Source organism: Podarcis erhardii, assembly GCF_964252035.2.
Source record: "Podarcis erhardii genome assembly, chromosome: 8".
Classification (NCBI taxonomy): domain Eukaryota; kingdom Metazoa; phylum Chordata; class Lepidosauria; order Squamata; family Lacertidae; genus Podarcis; species Podarcis erhardii.
The window spans coordinates 4,677,231-4,698,089 of NC_138499.1; the positions used below are offsets into that span (position 1 = coordinate 4,677,231).

The 20,859-nt window shown below is 45.5% G+C and overlaps 1 protein-coding gene across 4 annotated transcripts in view; it reads right to left on the reverse strand.

Annotated features, from left to right (window-relative positions):
* ADGRB1 (adhesion G protein-coupled receptor B1) overlaps positions 1 to 20,859 on the reverse strand; it is a 381,906-nt gene that overhangs the window by 219,615 nt on the left and 141,432 nt on the right. For all 4 annotated transcript variants that reach the window (XM_081873967.1, XM_081873965.1, XM_081873966.1 and 1 more), the window contains exon 3: positions 314 to 472. In XM_081873967.1, the coding sequence (XP_081730093.1) occupies positions 314 to 472 (159 nt within the window). The remainder of the gene's footprint in view (positions 1 to 313; positions 473 to 20,859) is intronic.

Consider the following 20,859-nt stretch of genomic DNA (forward strand, 5'->3'; position numbering starts at 1 on the left):
GTTGGACTAGATGACCCTGGGTCCCTTCCAGCTCTTAAGATTCTATGATTCTCCTCCCCCCTCAACACACCCCAAAATCAGTTCCAGGGGTTCCTACCATCATCTACAGCAAATTTGGGGGAAGGCTGCACGAGGAGAGGGAAGGGAAGGGAAACATATTTTGTGCAAGCAGAAGTCTTCGTGACAATGTAATGATTTCATTGGACGCAACCCACAGTCCGGTGCAAACCTTAATGGGGCCTGAATGTGAACAACGGTTCTGCACAGATGTCAGGATCAGGAAGGTGGTGAGCTGGAAACACAAGCCACTTACGGTTGCAAGCTTTCCTGTTGCACAGCCGGCCTTCTTCTAAGACTCCCTCGCAGATGATGCCATCGTCCGGAAGGGGCTGGCAGGTCCGGGTGCGAGTCTGCAGACCTCCTCCGCAGTCCCGGGTGCATTCTCCCCACAGTGACCATGGGTTCCATCCACCTGAGGACCAGCCAGGGGGAAAGAAAAAGAGAAGCCTCAGCTGCCATGCTTTGAACTTTAATACAGTGGTGCCTCACAAGACGAAAAGAATCCGTTCCGCGAGTCTCTTCATCTTGCGTTTTTTTTGTCTTGCGAAGCAACCCTATTAGCGGCTTAGCGCTATTAGCGGCTTAGCGGCTATTAGCGGCAAAGCGGCAAAGCTGCTATTAGCGGCTTAGAAAAAGGGGGGAAAGCAAAAAAAAAAAATCGCAAGACTCGCAAGACGTTTTCGTCTTGCAAAGCAAGCCCATAGAGAAATTCGTCTTGCGAAGCACCTCGAAAAACGGAAAACCCTTTCGTCTAGTGGGTTTTTCGTCTTGCGAGGCATTCGTCTTGCGGGGCACCACTGTAATAATAATAATAATAATAATAATAATAATAATAATAATAATAATTATTATTATTTATACCCCACCCTCCCCAGCCAGAGCCGGGCTCATGGTGGCTAACACCAATAAAATCACAGTAAAAACATAGTAGGGGGGGGAAGAGAGGGGGGGAAAAAACCCAATTTAAAATACAGGTTAAAATGCAATTTAAAATCCAGCCTCATTTTAAAGTAGCTGATAAATCAAGACCATAAGGGGAGGGCAACATAAGGGTCAGTCTGAGTCCAAACCAAAGGCCAGGTGGAACAGCTCTGTCTTGCAGGCCCTGCAGAAAGATGTCAAGTCTCACAGGGCCCTATTTTTTTGTAACAGATTGGGTCCAGTGCTGAAAAGGCCCTGGCCTTAGTTGAGACCAATCTAACCTTCCTGAGGCTTGGGAAACTTCAAGACACAGCCACCGCCACCCCCTCCATGTTTGTTTGCTTCACATATGCACCAGTGTCATTCAGAAATGGACCCTCCTTTTCCAGACACTATATATAATTGGTGGGTATTGTCTAATTCTCATCCTGGCTGAACTAGCGAAGCACCGTGGTTATTCATTGCAAATGAAACAGTTCTCTGCAGATGCTCAGGGGAGCTCTCTCCGCTCTCATTTCACCATGCGCTCCAGGGCTGAGTACAGCCCATCATTGGATGAGGCCTATATTTCTGTGACTACCAAGTGATGGAGAAAATGATGATGATGATGATGATGATGATGATGATGATGATGATGAACCTCTAAATCTATTCTGAATTTCAGTCCAAGTGAAACCCAGTGACACAGCCTTGCTGTGGTTTCCTTATGATCCAGCAACAGCTGACAACAAGAAGGGAAGAGTCTGAAAGTCGCATTTGCTGCCTTCATGTATAGCTGAAATTGACAAACTCCCTGGTTTCATTCAGAATCCTTGCAATCAAAGATGGGAAGTTATTATTGTGGAAAGCAACATTTGTTTTCTTAAGAGGAGGCGAAATCAGAAGACCAAATGACCGCCTCCCCAGATGCACATGCAAACACTTCTCATTCAGAGCATTTCCTCCCAGCTGCTGGCTCAGAATTCTCCCCAATTTTCTCTTCTTTTCTTTTGGCCTTAAACGGCTGGGTAGGGATGGGAGCGAGGGGAGGAGGAGATATGCCAACTGCCTGGCTGGATTATTCAGCACTCTAGACGACGGGTGAAAATCCAGTGCTGCCGTCCTGCTCAAGGAATAGCTTTTAACTCAGCGTCCACCAACGTAAGAGAAGGAGAGGCAGTTTTGTGTGATTCTCCCTTCCCATTGTGTCACCTGCATCTGTTCCAGAGCATCACTGGGTAGAACAGTGGGAATACCTGGGGGTGAGGAGTGGGAGATAAAAGTGGGCAGTATCAGTGGGCCGAGTTCATTAATTTTGTTGAATTAATTAAACTAAATAGTTTTAATTGGATTTTGAATAGGTGTGCAATTAATCGTGACTTTCGAATTTAATTGTGTTGTTATCTTTCTTGGTGGGTTGCGAAATCTGCTCTTCTGAATAATGCGCTCTCTCTCTCTCTCTACACACACACACACACACACACACACACTTAAATTTTCTGTTTTTCACTTTAGAATATTTGTTTAGACAACCTTAAAATGTCAGTGACTTCCCTTCTTCTCTTTCCATGGTTTGTTTTGCATATCATAAATCCCTGCATATTTTACATAAACTAAACCATTCAGTATTCCATTATTAGATAAAGGTAAAGGGACCTCTGACCATTAGGTCCAGTCGGCGCTCATCTTGCTTTACTGGCCGAGGGAGCCAGCGTACAGCTTCCGGGTCATGTGGCCAGCATGACTAAGCCACTTCTGGCGAACCAGAGCAGTGCACGGAAACACCGTTTACCTTCCCGCCGGAGTGGTACGTATTTATCTACTTGCACTTTGGCGTGCTTTTGTACTGCTAGGTTGGCAGGAGCAGGGACCGAGCAACGAGAGCTTACCCCGTTGTGGGGATTCGAACCGCCGACCTTCTGATTGGCAAGTCCTAGGCTCTGTGGTTTAACCCACAGTGCCACCCATGTCCCAGATTCCATTATTACATCCAACAAAAAACCTTGTTTATGCTGTTGAATTTATCTTAATGCTGCCAACATTTTTCAAATGTACACAATTTCCTCCCATATATTCAATAAACATTTCCCAATCTTCTTTTAAATGTATGTTCTTCTTGTTCTCTTATTCTATACGTTAGATCTGCAAGCTGTGCATATTCCATCAGTTTAAGTTGCCATTCTTCTCTAGTTGGGACCTCGCTCGTTTTCAGATTTTTGAGCTAACAAAACACCAGGTCACCAATGAATAATGTTTTCTATAGGGTAGGGTCAGGGGCTCTGGAGATGAGTTTATGGAACCAACTGGGGGGCTGCCCAAAAGAGTTCAGGAATCATTGGTTTAGATGGTGGCACTGGGGGAGGCAGAACTGCAGAAAAATGCCTCCCCTAGGTAGTGCCCATCTGTTGCTTTTGAACCACCGCTCATTAGCCCCAAAAAGCATGGTCAATTATCAAGGATGATGTTGAGTTGTAGTCTATCAACATTTTGAGGGCACCAAATTGACTTCTCTTTCAATAGCAGATGCCTCTGCAGGATCAAAAGCTATTCTATGATCAGAACATTGGACACAGGTCCAAACAACCATTCCTTGATTGGAAACAGTCACTCATTTATACTAGGGCTGCAACTTTTAACCTATAGGTGGTGGCTAACCTTTTCCCACCCACCCCCAGTTGTGGCTGGACTACAACTCCCATCATCCTTGACTATTGACCATGTTTGTTGGGGATGATGAAAGATGGAGTTCAACAACCTGCAGATGGCAGTCACCATCTTAAAACAGGCATTCCTTGTTCACTCTGAAACAGGAGAGTTCATAAGGAGAGGTTAAACCTAATAAGGATGCTTATAGCAGAATCAGCAAAGTTACTTTTGAGGTTCCTTCCAACTTTATGATTCTGTTCTTCTAGGAGGGCTTGACCCTTCTAGGACAGCATATGCTGCAGGGTATGCATCTATCATCAAAAAACAAATGATTTCCCCCATGCTGCAAACTATAGTTTTAGAAAAGTGAAAAAGTATGTAAATTTCATTGACTGCATCGATCATCTACAATTATCAGGCAACAACCCTAATTTTGACTAGAGACTGAAGCGTCTTGCCTCCCAAATGTTTTGCACCAGGCTTCCTCAACCTGGGCCCTCTAGATGTTTTTGAAACTACAATTCCCAGCATCCATGATCACTGGTCCTGCTAGCTAGGGATCATGGGAGTTGTAGGCCCAAAAATATCTGGAGGGCCGAAGTTGAGGAAACCTGTTTTAGACAGATGCCCTCCCCAACACCTACCAATTTGACACCTCTGTAGGCCAGCTGACCATGTGCTGAATCACCACAACATCAGCTGCCTACAGGATTTTACCACGTAGTTATACCTAGGAGAAATGGAGGAGGCATTTGTTCAGACTGCTTTTCACAATGGATGGACCTGATTCCATGTTCCCAAACTTGCTTGCAGATTAGAATCGGATTGCAACCTTTGCTGCATTTTGCAAGGCAGTTTCAGTGTGCAAAGAACGCACTAAACACAAAATTACATTTTACATTTTAAAAGCACACATTAAAATGTTTGGATTTTGATCTCCCGCCTTTCACTCCCTTTAAGGAGTCTCAAAGCGGCTCACAAATCTCCTTTCCCTTCCTCCCCCACAACAAACACTCTGTGAGGTGAGTGGGGCTGAGAGACTTCAGAGAAGTGTGACTAGCCCAAGGTCACCCAGCAGCTGCATGTGGAGGAGCGGAGACGCGAACCCGGTTCCCCAGATTACGAGACTACCGCTCTTAACCACTACACCACACTGGCTCCATGTGTATTTTATGTGTGGGGAAACACAATGTGGAAACTGAACTTTTATGTAAGAAGTGTGCACAGAATTCGTACAATTATTCAGTTTGAATGGCCAATTTCTGTGCATTCTTTCTAAAAAGTGGGATGGAGCGGGCTTCGGACTGAGTGATGGAATTAGGCCCTTCATCCCGTAACTACTTATAATACCCATATCCTTGCTTGCCCCTTGATGTGAATGGGAGAAGGGGTGGGAGGATAAAGGAAAAGGTCTGACTTCTGAACCTGCAGGGAGCCTGGAATTGAATATCTGGGGAAAGGCCATCTGCTGAGCAGGCAGAAGGTCACAGGTTCATTCACCTCTCAGGATATCCAGGTAGGACCAGGAGAAACCCATATCTCATGCCCAGGAGAGCTTCTGCCAGGCATTGTAGACAAAACTGAACTAGATGGGCCAGAACATTCCACCAAAGCAACTTTAGGCTATATCCAAAACTGGCATTGCTACTCATGTACAGGAGAATAGTTGACCTTCAAGAAATCTGAAGGTATATTTCTCACTCCTTGAAGGTTGTTTTCCCCTCTGCCTGAACAAAGACTTCTCTAATGGCACGCACAAGCCTTGTCTCTCCTACTTCCCGACAGGAGATGGATTGTGTTTCAAGGCCATCAACGTCTATTGACATAATGGCATCCCCTTAATGTCTCACTCAGCCCGATCGATAGCATATCTGTAACCAGAAACGCCGGACTAGGTGAGGGCTAATAAACTCTTCACTCCGTGCTATTAAAAGTCCTCTCTGTCCTCCTCCAGTGGGTGAGCTGGGGAGGGATGGGGAGCGTGAGGCGGCTCCAGGCCCCCCACAGCCATTTTGATAAGCGGATGACTTATCTGTCTAAGCCCCCCTTTTGACTGGTGCTTAAGCAAAACGCTTAATTGCTATGATGCATTAAAAGGCAATTTCATACTGCAGCATTAAGCAAAACGCATTTCTGCCACTGGAGCTGACTGCCAATCAGAGAAGGGCCCCTCTGCTTAATGATAGGTTATTTAAACAGCCCCATGTTTTACGACGCAATCCATTACGATATCATTAAAAACCATAAAGAGAGGTTTGGTTAGGTGCTCCGACTTGCTCTGAATGAATTAATAGATCTCCTAGAGTTGTGGGCTGGGTGAGCAAGACCTGGCACAAATTCCTCCCAGTTGCCTCCGCTTACTTTCCCCTTCCTACTGCCTCAGGTTTCCGCCTACCTTCTAGGGACAACCAGGTTGGTTCTTTTAAACATCCCATAAAATTGAAAACTATGACATGGGTTAGTGGTAGGATTAATGTGGAAGCCCAATTCATAGATAGGAACACCAGAAGAGCACTGCTGGATCAAATCAATGGCCTGTCTAGTTCAGAGACAGTGGACCATCCCCCTGTGAAAAAGTTTGCTGACCTCTGGCATAGTTAAACTACAGAATTCGGTACAAAAGGATACAGCACCGATGCTCATTGGCTTAGATGGGTTTAGTGTTTGGTGCGAGGTAGGCCAATGTAGGAATCAGGATGTTAAACTGGCTGGGTCTTTGGTCTGATTCAGTAGGGCTCTTGTTTTTGTTGTAATATGAGAGCTCTCATATTTTTGTTGTAATATGAGAGCTCTCATATTACAACATCCTCCCCCATATGAGGCAAACCGAGCTGCAAAAACAAAAGCAGCATCTAGAGAAGAAACAAACAGTTGTTATACACATAACGTTCCCCTGTTGTTTCACTCTCACCTTTGGAACTACCTGCCACTGGATCTACCAGTGCAAACCTCTGGTTGCCTGTTTTCCAAGGAACCAGGGCTTCTGCTCTACCTTGGCTGGGGAGAATTGTGATGCGCTCTGATACCTCCAGGAGTGGCTTTGTCTCTGTCTTGGACAAACTTTGAACCTGGCTTGAGTTGTTAACTACAGCAACACATGCAACAGCTGAGTTAGCAAACTCCTGAAAGTACCTATTGGGTGGCATTCCCTTTGTGACTCTCTCAGTTTTCTTATGGAGTCTCAGCATCTTGTGCTACGTAAGAACATGAGGAGAGCCTGCTGGATCGGGTCAATGACCCACCTGGTCCAGTATCCTGTTCTCACAATGGCTGACCGGATCCCTGTAGGAAACACACAAACAGCAGCCCTCTCCTCTCCTGTGGTTTCCAGCCTCTGAATGCAGAGATAGAACAGTCACTGACTGTCAGACTTCACAGAATCCAATCCCCCTTCCTCGCAGCTGGCAGCCAGAAATGGGAAAACAAGAAGTTCTTACCAAGGTTTTTATTTCAATATTCACAGAGATAGATGTATGATGCCACCTCTTAGATAATGGTGTTGCTCCGAGTAAAGTCCGACCCTCTCTGTCTCTCCTATCATATGTCATACCTGTGCCGGCTGATCTGTGTTTTCTGCCTCTGAGTTTTCTGTTATCCTACTTTCAATGCTCACTGGAAATTGGGGGGGGGGCATGCTTTTTAAGACACTGAGTCTGTCAGCTGTCTCCCTCCTCCTCCTCCTCCTCCATCTTCCTCTTTTTCTTCTTCCTGCTCCTCTCCCAATATTTCCCAACTTCTCCCATCTGCAGCCTCTGGACTTTGACCTTCCTCAAACCACTGTTCTAAATCTATACTGTCTCCCTCTTCTTTGAGAGGTAGAGAAGGAGGGAGCAGCAGTCTCCCCCATTCCTCCTCAGTACAGTCCCTCTACACACACATAAATGCCTGCCACCACCTTTTTGCTTCTTCAGTGTTACCACACTGCTTGCTGCCTGGCGAGGCATTCTTGCACAACAAAAGCAAGACCAAAACACAAACAAACCCAACTTGGAACACTTGCAGTGTGAAACATTACAGGATTTCAGCAGGAGGTTATAGAACATGCCCCAATTGCAAATACAGGAGAATGTCTGCCCCCAAACATTTGCAGATGCAAACAGTTTTGAAAGTTTGATCTCGTGGAGCTGGTCCAATGCCATCATGAGCAGAAATCATCATGGATGTACTATGAAAAGGACATCTGGGGGGGTATAGCCTTGGATACTTCTACCCATCAAGCCAGCTTTAGGTAAAGGTAAAGGACCCCTGGATGGTTAAGTCCAGTCAAAGGGGACTATGGGGTTGCGGTGCTCATCTCACTTTCAGGCCAAGGAAGCCGGTGTTTGTCCACAGACAGCTTTCTGGGTCCTGTGGCCAGCAGGAGTAAACTGCTTCTGGCGCAACGGAACACCATGATGGAAACTAGAGCGCACAGAAACGCCGTTTACCTTCCCACCGCAGTGGTACCTATTTATCTACTTGCACTTGTTTTTTCTACTTGTTTTTTCTGTTTTATTAAATTTGCTAAATAACATAACATTATTATATATATTCTATAAAACAAACAATACAGAACAAAATTCATTCATACTACAATGCCTAACTATATAACATTAATATATATGGTTTCTGGAAAAAAAGGCTTACATAACAAAATCAATTCAAAATACCATCCGGTTTACTATTTTTTTTTCTTCCCCCTCCCTCCCCACTCCAGCCCTCCCCACCCCCAGTCAGGCCTTCCTTCTTCATATCTTTATCCATGTACACAGTCTGTTCATTCGAACTTGTATGTTAGGGTTGGCTTCCCCTCTTTCTATCTAGTCCCTGTAAAATGCCCATTTATTTGTGATTCTTTGGCATTTATTTTCCCATCTATACTTGCACTGGTATGCTTTTGAACTGCTAGGTTGGCAAGAGCTGGGACAGAGCAATGGGAGTGCACTCGGTTGTGGGGATTCTGATTGGCAAGTCCAAGAGGCTCAGTGGTTTAGACCACAGCGCCACCCACATCCCTAAGTCAACTTTACCCAACAAGAACACAAAATGAGCCTTGCTGGATCAGGCCAGTGGCCTATCTCGTTCAGCATCCTGTTCCCAGAGGGACCAAAATGTTGCCTGTCAGAAACCCGCGAGGTGGATTCGAGCACAAGAGCGCTCTTCCTTCCTGTGGTTTCCAGCAACTGGTATTCAAAAGCATTTCTGTCTCCAACTGTGGAGATGCAGAATATGGCTCCATGAATTTAAGGCCATCTTATTTAAGGCCATCTTTGTTGATGGCTGTGACTGCCTCTTACAGTTGCATGAAGAAGTTCTTTCTTCTGTCTTCCCTGAACCTTCCAGGATCAACCTTCCTTTCAAAATGTCATGCACAAATTGTCTCTCCTCACTTATCATCTCCTGCACCCCAGCTCAGACTTTGGAAGCATTTATTTCTCAGGTGGTCTCACACAGAACACAGCCTACATTAGCATTACGCATGCCTGACTGGCTTTCAAATGAGCAAAATAAATATCGCTCCTTAAAAAATAAATAAATCCTTGCTTCCTTTATCCCAATGGCTGCTTGCAGAGGAACGACCACTGATCTATTAACACAGCAGAATAGCAGTTGTAGTAATGAACCCATTGGGGGATATAGCGAATCAGAAGGCTATGGAGGCAAGTGGTTTTTTTCAGTTTGCAAGGCTTTTTACGTTATTACTCTGCTCTGTGACCTTGGTTCCATGAATTGTCTTGAGAGCAAAGGCGCAGAAGGGGATAGCGAAGTGTCAGGATGGGAAGAGGATCATGTGATCCCATTTAATTGAGTCTGTGGGATTCTGAAGGGCATTTCAAGGTTGCTGTGCAATACGTTGGTGGGCTGGCAAGAACCCTGGAAGTCACACGGAGATCACTTGTAAGCGTCAGATTTGTCTTAGAGTCAGAAATCTCACCTCCCAACCCTTCCCATTCCATGCCCATCCCTTACACTAGAGGCAATGAAGGCTGGAGGTGTCTGTGGAACTAGCAGACAGCATTCAGAGAGAGACTCTCTCAAAGCATCCTTTATAGCAATCAGGCAACAGAGCAGCAAACTCATGCAATTATTTCCATTACACTCTGTAGAGCCTCCACCTGTCTAAAGCGCTACTTCCTGGTGATGGGAACCCTGTAGCAGCTGGTATTTCAGGGCCTATGTAAAGGTTAGAGCTAGAAGAAAAGATTTCTCTGAATTAGCATGGGATCATAGAGTTGGGGGCAACTCAAAGGTCATCTAGCCAAACCCCTGGCTGATGATACAGGAAACACCTCTGATAGGTGGCTATCCAGCTTCTGCTTAAACACCTCTAATGAAGGAGAGTCCACCATCTTCCAAAGCAGGCTGCTATTCCCATCAAAAAGCTCTAATAAATGAGAGTCTTCTGTTTCCTGTGGCAGTCTGTTCCGCTGGTGAACAGCTTGCACCATCAGCAAGTTCTTCTTGGTGCTTAGTCTAAATTAACAGCATGCCAAAATCTGGCCTGCATTTTCATGAGTCCGTTCTCACTCTGAAAATGCAAGCCATTTTCCTGCTACTTTTGCCCCAATGGCTTTGTCGTTCCTCCCCTTCCTTGCATGCTTAAAGAAAGCTCAAATCAGTATGTGGGAAATGTTATGAAGAACACCCAAATATATATTACATTATTTGCATAAGAGTCAAGTTGCACACAGTACTCTAGTTCTGCAGGATATAAATATTACTGCAACAAATAACAAAGTCCACGACTCTTGCACGCACACTTTAAGAGCTAATTGCATTGCTATGCTTTGGACTTACTGTCAAGTAAATAAGTGTTTATTTAGGCTACTGTGGGCTCTCACTGACCTCTGCTGGACAGAATCAGATCTGCTAAATTCTGTTAACTGTCGCTAGAATAAAAGCCTCTGCCGTGCAGTGCGTAAGTGGGAAGTCAACCATTCCTATTGATCTTCTATATGGTGCCTGCAGGTTTAAGGGCACTGTCCATCTTAGAGAAGCAACATGAGCTCTTTGGCTCCTGTATTGAACAAGAACATGCACTGAACACAAGGACTAAACAATCTCAGGAATCTCAAACAACCTCTCCTAATTGTACCAAAGGGAAGAGGCTTATCTTAGAGTCAGTTCTAAGCAGACCATTGGTCCATTTTGCCCAGTGATGTCCACTCTGGCTGGCAGAAGCTCACAATAGTCAGAGAAGGATTCCTACTCAAAAAAACGTGGATATGCATTGACCTCAAAGTCAAAATCGGAACTGAGCACACATTTGTCCCTATTTAAATCAAATTGGGAAAAATATTACAGTTGAGTGGATCTGCAGGCAGGACTGTAAATATAAGCAAAGGAATCAGAATGATAAAGGAATGCAGTGTGGGATATATGTTGCAGAAATAAGTATTACCTTTAAGGCAGTAGATAAAAGGGTTTGATCAGAAACATCATGGAAGTAAGGAAGGATGGGAACTCAGATGCTAAGGGTGTATTTGTTAAATTATATGAAAATGAAGAAAAAAACTTATTTAAATCAAATTGTCCGTGGGTTAATTTGCATGCGTGGAACACAAGCACTTCAAGAGCCATACGCAAAGATAACAAGATTGGAGATGCATGGAAACGTTTTTGCTATTGGGATGCATAAATTCAACAAGGATGTCACTGAAGTCAGAGTCTGATCGTTCCTGGAACATAGGAGTAGCAAAGCTAGATCCGGCAAAAGGGTTCTTTGGATCAGAGCTTTGTTTCCACTCTTGGCCAGCCAGATCCCTCTGGGGAGATCACAAAGCAAACATGAAGGCAACAGCCCACCCTTGATGTCGTTGGTCCCCCCCCCCCCCATTTGCATCAGGAATTCAGAGATATACTGCTTCTGAACAGTTCTACCAGTTTGGTTATAACAGTTCGGTTATTCACATTCCTTCATCACGCCAATTTCCTACCACCACCAAAGGTATTCATGAAAATTCATCAGCAATTTAGTGCATATTTTGCATTTCTGCATACACATTTGCCTAATATACACATTTTTATTTCCACTAATACATTTTTATGCACACTTTACTGAAGTATATTCATTCTTGCACACTTTACTCGGCTGGAGAACTGCGCTGTGAAATTTGGAGAAGTGCAAATTCCAAAGGATAGTTTGCTTGTTGTTTCAGAAAGTGAAAATCAGTCAGATTTGCCTTTCACTGTGAACTGAATCAAGGTTCTCTCCCCTTCCTTGATTGTTGTTGTTGTTTAGTCGTTTAGTCATGTCCGACTCTTTGTGACCCCACAGACCAGAGCACGCCAGGCCCTCTTGTCTTCCACTGCCTCCTGCAGTTTGGTCAAACTCATGCTGGTAGCTTCGAGAACACTGTCCAACCATCTCATCCTCTGTCGTCCCCTTCTCCTTGTGCCCTCCATCTTTCCCAACATCAGGGTCTTTTCCAGGGAGCCTTCTCTTCTCATGAGGTGGCCAAAGTCTTGGAGCCTCAGCTTCAGGATCTGTCCTTCCAGTGAACACTCAGGGCTGATTTCCTTCAGAATGGAGAGGTTTGATCTTCCTGCAGTCCATGGGACTCTCAAGAGTCTCCTCCAGCACCATAATTCAAAAGCATCCATTCTTCGGCGATCAGCCTTCTTTATGGTCCAGCTCTGACTTCCATACATCACTACTGGGAAAACCATGGCTTTAACTATATGGACCTTTGTTGGCAAGTACCAATTCCCCTCTCCATGCCTTCAAGTCTCAAGCAGCTGTGAGAGGCAGTGCATTTTAGCTGCTCCTACACAAACACGCATGAACACACAACTAGTGGGAAGGTTGTGCAAAAGTGGTGCAAAGTACAGATTTCCTAAGTGAAGAAGAACTGGTGGGGGGCGCAGTGGGAAACCAGGCAAACAGCCAAAGCAAAAGACGCATAACAGTGTGTGATCTAATTAGATCACTGCCACAGAATATGCATAATTCAGAATCACATGAGGATTAGAAAAGTACAGACCTAAAAGCCAAATTCGGTGTGGGGTTGTTGTTGTTTTTGGGATGAGAAATGACGAGCACATTGTGACCACACCAGATTCCAATTTTAGTCCATTGTGTTTACAGTTACAAATGTATTTCTCATGCTCGGATGGGTACATCATTGCAGAAATGCAACAGCAACTGATGTCTTTTTTTTCTCTAACTAACTAGCCCAATGAGTTCCCGGAAGCGCAATGCAAACGGTGATTTTGTTTGTCAGTGCCACTCTAAAAGTAGAAGCTGCTGTGTGGGGTCACCATAAGGGATTATAATGACCCTTGGGCATCTGATAATTAAAATGCAGTGATGCAACGTCACTAGATACCTGCATCACTCCTCTGCCACCATCAGCCCCTTGAGGCCATCCTCATATTGTCCCACAGACCTGAATTCTCCGGATGTTGCCAGTATAGAACATAACACATAAGGAGAGCCTTTTGGATCAGGTCAATGGCTCATCTAGTCCAGCATCGTGTTCTCACAGTGGCCAACCAGATGCCTTTGGGACGCAACCGCACCTTCCATCATGCATGGTCACCAAGCCTCTGCTTCAATACCTCAAGCACTCTCCCCAAGCTGTGTGTTTCACTGTGGATATGCTCTTAACGTCTCCTAATGTTTAGCCCCAAAACTGCTTCCTTGAAATTTACACCCACCATTTTCTAGTCCACTGGAGCAAGAGAGAAAACAAGCTTGCTCCATCTTCTGTGCGACATTGCGCTCATGCGAAAGAACTTCTGTGTGAGACTGGCAGTGAGGTGCTGATGACGGGTGACACCATGAAACTCGCTAAGTGGCCTTGGGGCAGTAACAGCCTCTCACCTTGCAGGGTTGTTGTGAGTTGTTTATTATTATTATTAATAATAATAATATACCACCCTATGTTGGGACGAGGGTGGCACTGTGGGTTAAACCACAGAGCCTAGGACTTGCCGATCAGAAGGTCGGCAGTTCGAATCTCCGCAACAGGGTGAGCTCCCATTGCTCGGTCCCTGCTCCTGCCAACCTAGCAGTTCAAAAGCATGTCAAAGTGCAAGTAAATAAATAGTTACCGCTCTGGCGGGAAGGTAAATGCCATTTCCGTGCACTGCTCTGGTCCGCCAGAAGCGGCTTAATCATGCTGGCCACATGACCCAGAAGCTGTACGCCGGCTCCCTCGGCCAATAAAGCGAGATGAGCGCCACAACCCCAGAGTTGGCCACGACTGGACCTAATGGTCAGGGGTCCCTTTACCTTTTACCACCCAATACCCAGGGGTCTCAGGGTGGTTCACAGAATAAAATCAAGATATAAAACCACAAAATATATAATAAATATAAAAAACAACAACCCAATAACCCCCTCCCAACAAAAACCACACATTTTAAAAGGGCATAGGATGTGAATGAAATCAACCAAAGGCCTGGTTAAAAAGGAACGTTTTTGCCTGGCACCTAAAGGTGTATAATGAAGGTGCTAGGCAAACTTCCCTGGGGAGAGCATTCCACAGACAGGGAGCCACTGAGGAGAAGGCCCCGTTTTCGTTGCCGCCCTCCAGACCTCTCGAGGAGGAGGCACACAAAGGAGGGCCTCAAAAGATGATCTCAGGGTCCAGGTAGGTTCAAATGGAAAGAGGTGGTCCTTGAGGTATTGCGGTCCTAAGCCATTTAAGGCTTTATAGGCCCAAACCAGCACTTTGAATTGGGCCCAGAAACTAATTGGTAGCCATTACAGTCAGACCAGGATTGGTGTAATATGCTCAAACCGTCTTGCCTGTCTGGTGAGCAACCTGGCCACTGAATTCTGCACCAGCTGAAGTTTCCAAACCCTCTTCAGAGGCAGCCCTACGTATGACGCATTGCAATAATTCCTTGTAGGAAATGGTGTGTGTGTATCAATTCAATAATAATGCCATATCTATAATATAAGTGAGGCAGATGTGATCAAGAGGTGATCTGATTAATCGTCTAGAGATTCTGCCTTCACTTGTGTGCTAAATTCCGGAAAACTTTCCCCTCTTTCTGAGAATGCCGTGCAAGAGGCATTTGAGCATTGCTGCAGTCATGGTTATTGAATAAAATCCTTACTGACATTTCCGCACGTGAGGCCGAACCTGTTCCATGCAGGGGAGGCTGGAACAAAGCACTTTGCCTGCGAGGGGGACTGCGGAATTTGAAAGGCACATGAAAGCGCTCTCTCCGCTTTCACGTCAGAAGACCAAGTGGGCTGTCAGGCATTAACCCTCCTCTCACTGCTTCCGGCCTCCCAGACCTGTCAGCTACATATCATGCCAGGCTCGGTTACTAATCATGACCACTTTGCAGAGCGGAAGGGGAGCTGGGATGCCTGTGTGTTTTAAGTGGTAGATCTGAAATGGAGAATCAAAGGGGAGATCACATTCAATAAAGTGCACAAACTCAGAATGTCTCAACTGAGAAAACCCTCTCACCAAATTGAGCCACAAATCTGCAAACTATAAAATTCCACAGTTTGGACTATTAAACATTTGTCACAAGGACAGCCCTGTTGGATCAGGCCAAAGATGCATCAAGCAACTGATTTTGTCCCATTTTTTCATCTCAATGGGACTTATTCATAGGTTACATGCCATGACATCCCATTACGGCCCCTTTTAATGTAAAATAGGGGCTTGCCAATCAGAGCTCCCGTTGCTCGGTCCCTGCTCCTGCCAACCTAGCAGTTCAAAAGCATGTCAAAGTGCAAGTAAATAAATAGTTACCACTCTGGCGGGAAGGTAAATGGTGTTTCCGTGCGCTGCTCTGGTCCGCCAAAACCGGCTTAGTCATGCTGGCCACATGACCCAGAAGCTGTATGCCGGCTCCCTCGGCCAGTAAAGCGAGATGAGTGCCGCAACCCCAGAGTCGGTCACGGCTGGACCTAATGGTCAGGGATCCCTTTACCTAGGGGCTTTTAAATGCATTCCCCAGCAAAGTACACATTTTGTGTACATCTTTTACAGAACATACTGTCCATACTCCCACACCCAAAACACACAAGCAGGGTCTCCTACTTATAATAGATATTTAGCTTGGGGAATAGAATGCAGAGGTGGTCTGATAACTATCTCAAATATCTAGAAGTCTGTCACATGGAAGTTGGAATTGGTTTGTTTTCTGCTGCTCCAGAGTAGAGGACCTGAACTAATGGATTCAAATCTCAAGAAAGGAGATTCCCGCTGAAACTTAGGAAGGACTTTTTGACAGTACGAGCTGTTTTACAGTGGAACAAGCTCCCTTGGATTCTCCTTCATTGGAAGTTTTTAAGCAGAGATTGGATGGCCATCTGTCATGGATGCTTTAGCCGAGATTCCTTCATTGCAGGGGTTGGACTAGATGTTGTTGTTGTTGTTGTTGATGATGATGATGATGGTAGATGACCCACTGGGGTCCCTTCCAACTCTACAATTCTATGATTCTGAAATTTTATTCAGGCAAGTAACAGTGCATGTGGGACACGGGTGGTGCTGTGGGTTAAACCACAGAGCCTAGGACTTGCTGATCAGAAGGTTGGCGGTTTGAATCCCCGCGACGGGGTGAGCTCCCATTGCTCGGTTCCTGCTCCTGCCAACCTAGCAGTTCAAAAGTACATCAAAGTGCTAGTAGATAAATAGGTACCGCTCTGGCGGGAAGGTAAACAGCGTTTCCATGCGCTGCTCTGGTTCGCCAGAAGTGGCTTAGTCATGCTGGCCACAGACACATGTATGCCTGCTCCCTCGGCCAGTAAAGCGAGATGAGCGCCGCAACCCCAGAGTCGGTCACGACTGCACCTAATGGTCCAGGGTCCCTTGACCTTTACCAGTGCATGTGTAGCTGCAGACACAGGGCTCAGAAGCCATTGTTCAGGAGTTCCAGAGTTAGTCTGCAAATAGCTTGACCCTATGGAAATGAGTTTCATGGGTTAAGCATCCAATGCGTGGGGAAATTTCCTCTCTGCAGTCTTGCTCCTTCTCTGTTTCACAAGACGACAGGGAAGTCTTACACTGTGAAAGACAGTAAACATTTCCCTATTTTTATCTATCCATTCCCTCCAGGATCTTATACATCTCCACCAATCACACCCTTTCCTTGGGCTTCCTTTTCTTCTAAGCTTAAAACTCCTTTCCTCGCAGAAGGAAATGGAGGCAAGCAAAGGGTTAAGTTCTTTTTGGGCTGCTGTTCTTTAACCAGCTGTAAGATTACGTCCTGCTCTGCCTCCCGAGGCCTGTCACAATCTGAATGACAGCACCGCCAGGAAACTGATAGATGGCATTTGCTCCTAGCAGTGAGCGGGAGGTAGTTCGAATGAATGAGAAAGCAGGCTGCAGAACCGTGATATCAGCCAAGGAGAGAGAGCAAAATGCTCTCTGTCTAACAGAGAGAGGTTATAGGGGTCCAGCCAATTCCTTGCGATGGGTTCTGCAGTTTGTTAAACAAGCAACCAGTGGACTGTTTTGCAAAGCGTGTACAAGCATCCTTTGATCCTGAGACAAGATCAGGAATCCAAATCTTCAGGAGCAACAGAAAAGGATGGAGGTTTGAGGATAAGGGTCTAAGCAAGGCATGAAAAAACCTTTCATCTTCCAGATGTTCTGAACTACAACTCCTACCAACCTCAGCAGCCAGGACCCAATGGCCAGGGCTGATGAGAGTTGTAGTTCGGCAGCACCTACGGGGCCAAATATTCCTCAAGCATGGTCTCCCTTTTTCACTGGTCTCCTAAATGATGAGGCAATGACTCACTATGATTCTGGCATCTTATGTCCATAAATGACAATGTTACATACATACATACAGATACATACATACATACAATGTTACATGCATACATACATACAGAATCCATGGTTCAAACCATACTCAAGGTGGCTTACAATATTAAAAAAAAACCCTATGATATAATAAAAGTAGTCATGAACAATAAATTCAGCATTAAAAAACAAACCACCAAACTGAACAATTTCCACGTAAGTCACAAGTTCTAAAATAAAGATACAAAAAACCACCCCCAACAACTATAAAATCCTGAACAACACCCCACTCCAAGTTTTTGTTCAGCAGTTGGGTTGTATGTTGATGTATGTTTTAATCTGCTGGTTTTATTTTTTGAATGTTACAAATAGTTGTTTTAACTGTTTTTATTGATAATTTGTTTTATTCCCATTTTATTCCTGCAAATTACTCTGAGGTTCAGTTGCTGTTTACAATCATACCTAATCCACACGTCCCAAAATGATAAATGAAGTGAAACACAGCCAGCCTTTGAAATCCACATTTCTCTTTCTGAATTTTGCAAGGCTGTTCTCCAGCCAGCCAGTGTGTGCAAAAAAGCACATATTAGTGGAAATGGTATGTAAAAATGCATTATATTTTGGAAAATATAGGTGCAAAAGTGTGTCGGTTAGGCAAAACTGCATGTGTATATTAGGATAAATTTACTCTATGATGCTGGTGAATTTTCATGAGGACTGAGGAGGGAATGTGGAGAACCAAAGTTAAAATTGGAAATTATAAACTGCAGAAAACTGAAAAGTGACAGAGTTGCCCATCCCTAGTTTGGGCTGTACCACTTCTGAGTGCAAGGGACATGGGTGGCGCTGTGGGTTAAACCACAGAGCCTAGGGCTTGCCGATCAGAATGTCGGCGGTTCGAATCCCCGCAATGGGGTGAGCTCCTGTTGCTCAGTCCCTGCTCCTGCCAACCAAGCAGTCCAAAAGCACGTCAAAGTGCAAGTAGATAAATAGGTACCGCTCTGGCAGGAAGGTAAGTGGCATTTTTGTGCGCTGCTCTGGTCTGCCAGAAGCGGCTTAGTCATGCTGGGCACATGACCCAGAAGCTGTACGCTGGCTCCCTCGGCCATTAAAGCGAGATGTGTTCCGCAACCGCAGAGTCGGCCACGACTGGGCCTAATGGTCAGGGGTCCCTTTACCTTTACTTCTGAGTGCAGGTGAAAATGTCCTGAGAACAACCATTTCAACTAGCAGATCAAGGAGATGGCCTGGTATGGACACATATCCCTGCCATTTTCACAGATGAACATTCAGTTATGCCAACTCCCCCCCCCCCCAAGAAAACCTCCCAGGCTACAATAGCACATTTCAGACACTTGTTGAGCACCTTGTCTAGGTCTTAATGTCTTTCCGTTCAACATCTGCAAAGACTCTGTTTCTGCATCGGTGCAACAAAGACAACAAACACGATACTGACAAAGCATGTTAAAGCAGAGTCTGTTGTTGTCCCTGCTGTGGGTGCCCCAGTCTCTCCTCACCCTTCCCAACACCAGCTCCATCATGAGAGCTCTAAAACCCCAAAGCACTGCAGATAGCACAGGCAAGGGTGAGTTAACATCTTAATTGCATCAATTTCCGAAATGGACTCAGCTGTTTCCAACAAGGTTGCTGCGTTTGATTTGCTATGGCAGGAGACGGAGTTGATCTGGGCAGTTCGGCAAAGCCAGGAGGGGTCCATTTGTGCCAAGTTATTCATCTTCTGTCAGCAACTCCCGGCTGTGCTGGATCAATAGCAGCTCTTATTTCTCCATCCTGCTAATTAACGGGCTCCCAGGGGCACCTGAAGATGAACTCTTGTGTGTTCCAGACCATGCACACAACTTTATGTTTTCATGGCTTGCTGAGAAGAGTGTCACCTGCTCCCATATTGTGCCAGCATCATATTACACAACAGCAGCTTGCATTGACCACTATATCTGGAAGTCATCCTGCCTCAGTCCAAGATGCCAGATTCAGCTCAGGGTCCATCTGAGTCTTCTTCATCCCCCTCCCGCTTATTGTTGTTGTTTAGTCGTTTAGTCGTGTCCGACCCTTCGTGACCCTATGGGCCAGAGCATGCCAGGCACTCCTGTCTTCCACTGCCTCCCGCAGTTTGGTCAAACTCATGCTGGTAGCTTCAAGAACACTGTCCAACCATCTCGTCCTCTGTCGTCCCCTTCTCCTTGTGCCCTCCATCTTTCCCAACATCAGGGTCTTTTCGAGGGAGTCTTCTCTTCTCATGAGGTGGCCAAAGTCTTGGAGCCTCAGCTTCAGAATCTGTCCTTCCAGTGAGCGCTCAGGGCTGATTTCCTTAAGAATGGATTGGTTTGATCTTCTTGCAGTCCATGGGACTCTCAAGAGTCTCCTCCAGCACCAGAATTCAAAAGCATCCATTCTTCGGCAATCAGCCTTCTTTATAGAATCATAGAATCATAGAATCATAGAGTTGGAAGAGACCACAAGGGCCATCGAGTCCAACCCCCTGCCAAGCAGGAAACACCATCAGAGCACTCCTGACATATGGTTGTCAAGCCTCTGCTTAAAGACCTCCAAAGATGGAGACTCCACCACACTCCTTGGCAGCAAATTCCACTGTCGAACAGCTCTTACTGTCAGGAAGTTTATGGTCGAGCTCTCACTTCCATACATCACTACTGGGAAAACCATAGCTTATAGAATCATAGAATTATAGAGTTGGATCATCTAATCCAGGGGTCATCTAATCCAAACCCCTGCAATGCAGGAATCTCAGCTATAGCATCCCTGACAGATAGCCATCCAATCTCTGCTTAAAAACCTCCAAGGAAGGAGAGTCCACAAATTTCCTAGGGAGTCTGTTGCACTGCCAAAGAAGCTCTTGTCCTCAGAAAGTTCTTCCTGGTGTTTAGTCAGAATCCCCTTTCTTGTGACTTGAATCCATTGGTTTGGGTCGTACACTCTGGAGCGGTAGAAAACAAGCTTGCTCCATCTTCTCCAACCTTTTATATGTTTGAATATGGCTATCACCTCTCAGTCTTCTCTTTTGGGGGCAAACATACCCAAATTCAGTACAGTCACTCCACTAACTCAGAGGTTGAACAGAATCCATTCCAGAAGTCCAATTGAATTCCGAAAAGTTGGGAAACAAAGACGCGGCTTCCTATTGGTTTCCGATTGTACAGGAGTGTTGGAAACAATAGCAGAAGCTGCGCCAGACATTCGGCTTCCCAAAAAAGTTTGAAAACCAGAACACTCACTTCCAGTTTTTGATTGTTTGGGAGCCGGAACGTTTGACTCCCAAGGCATTTGGAAGCTGAGGTACGAAGAGTTTGGATTCGATATCCTGCTTTATCACTACCCGAAGGAGTCTCAAAATGGCTAACATTCTCCTTTCCCTTCCTCCCCCACAACAAACACTCTGTGAGGTGAGTGAAGCTGAGATTCTTCAGAGAAGTGTGACTAGCCCAAGGTCACCCAGCAGCTGCATGTGGAGGAGCGGGGACGTGAACATGGTTCACCAGATTACAAGTCTACCGGTCTTAATCAC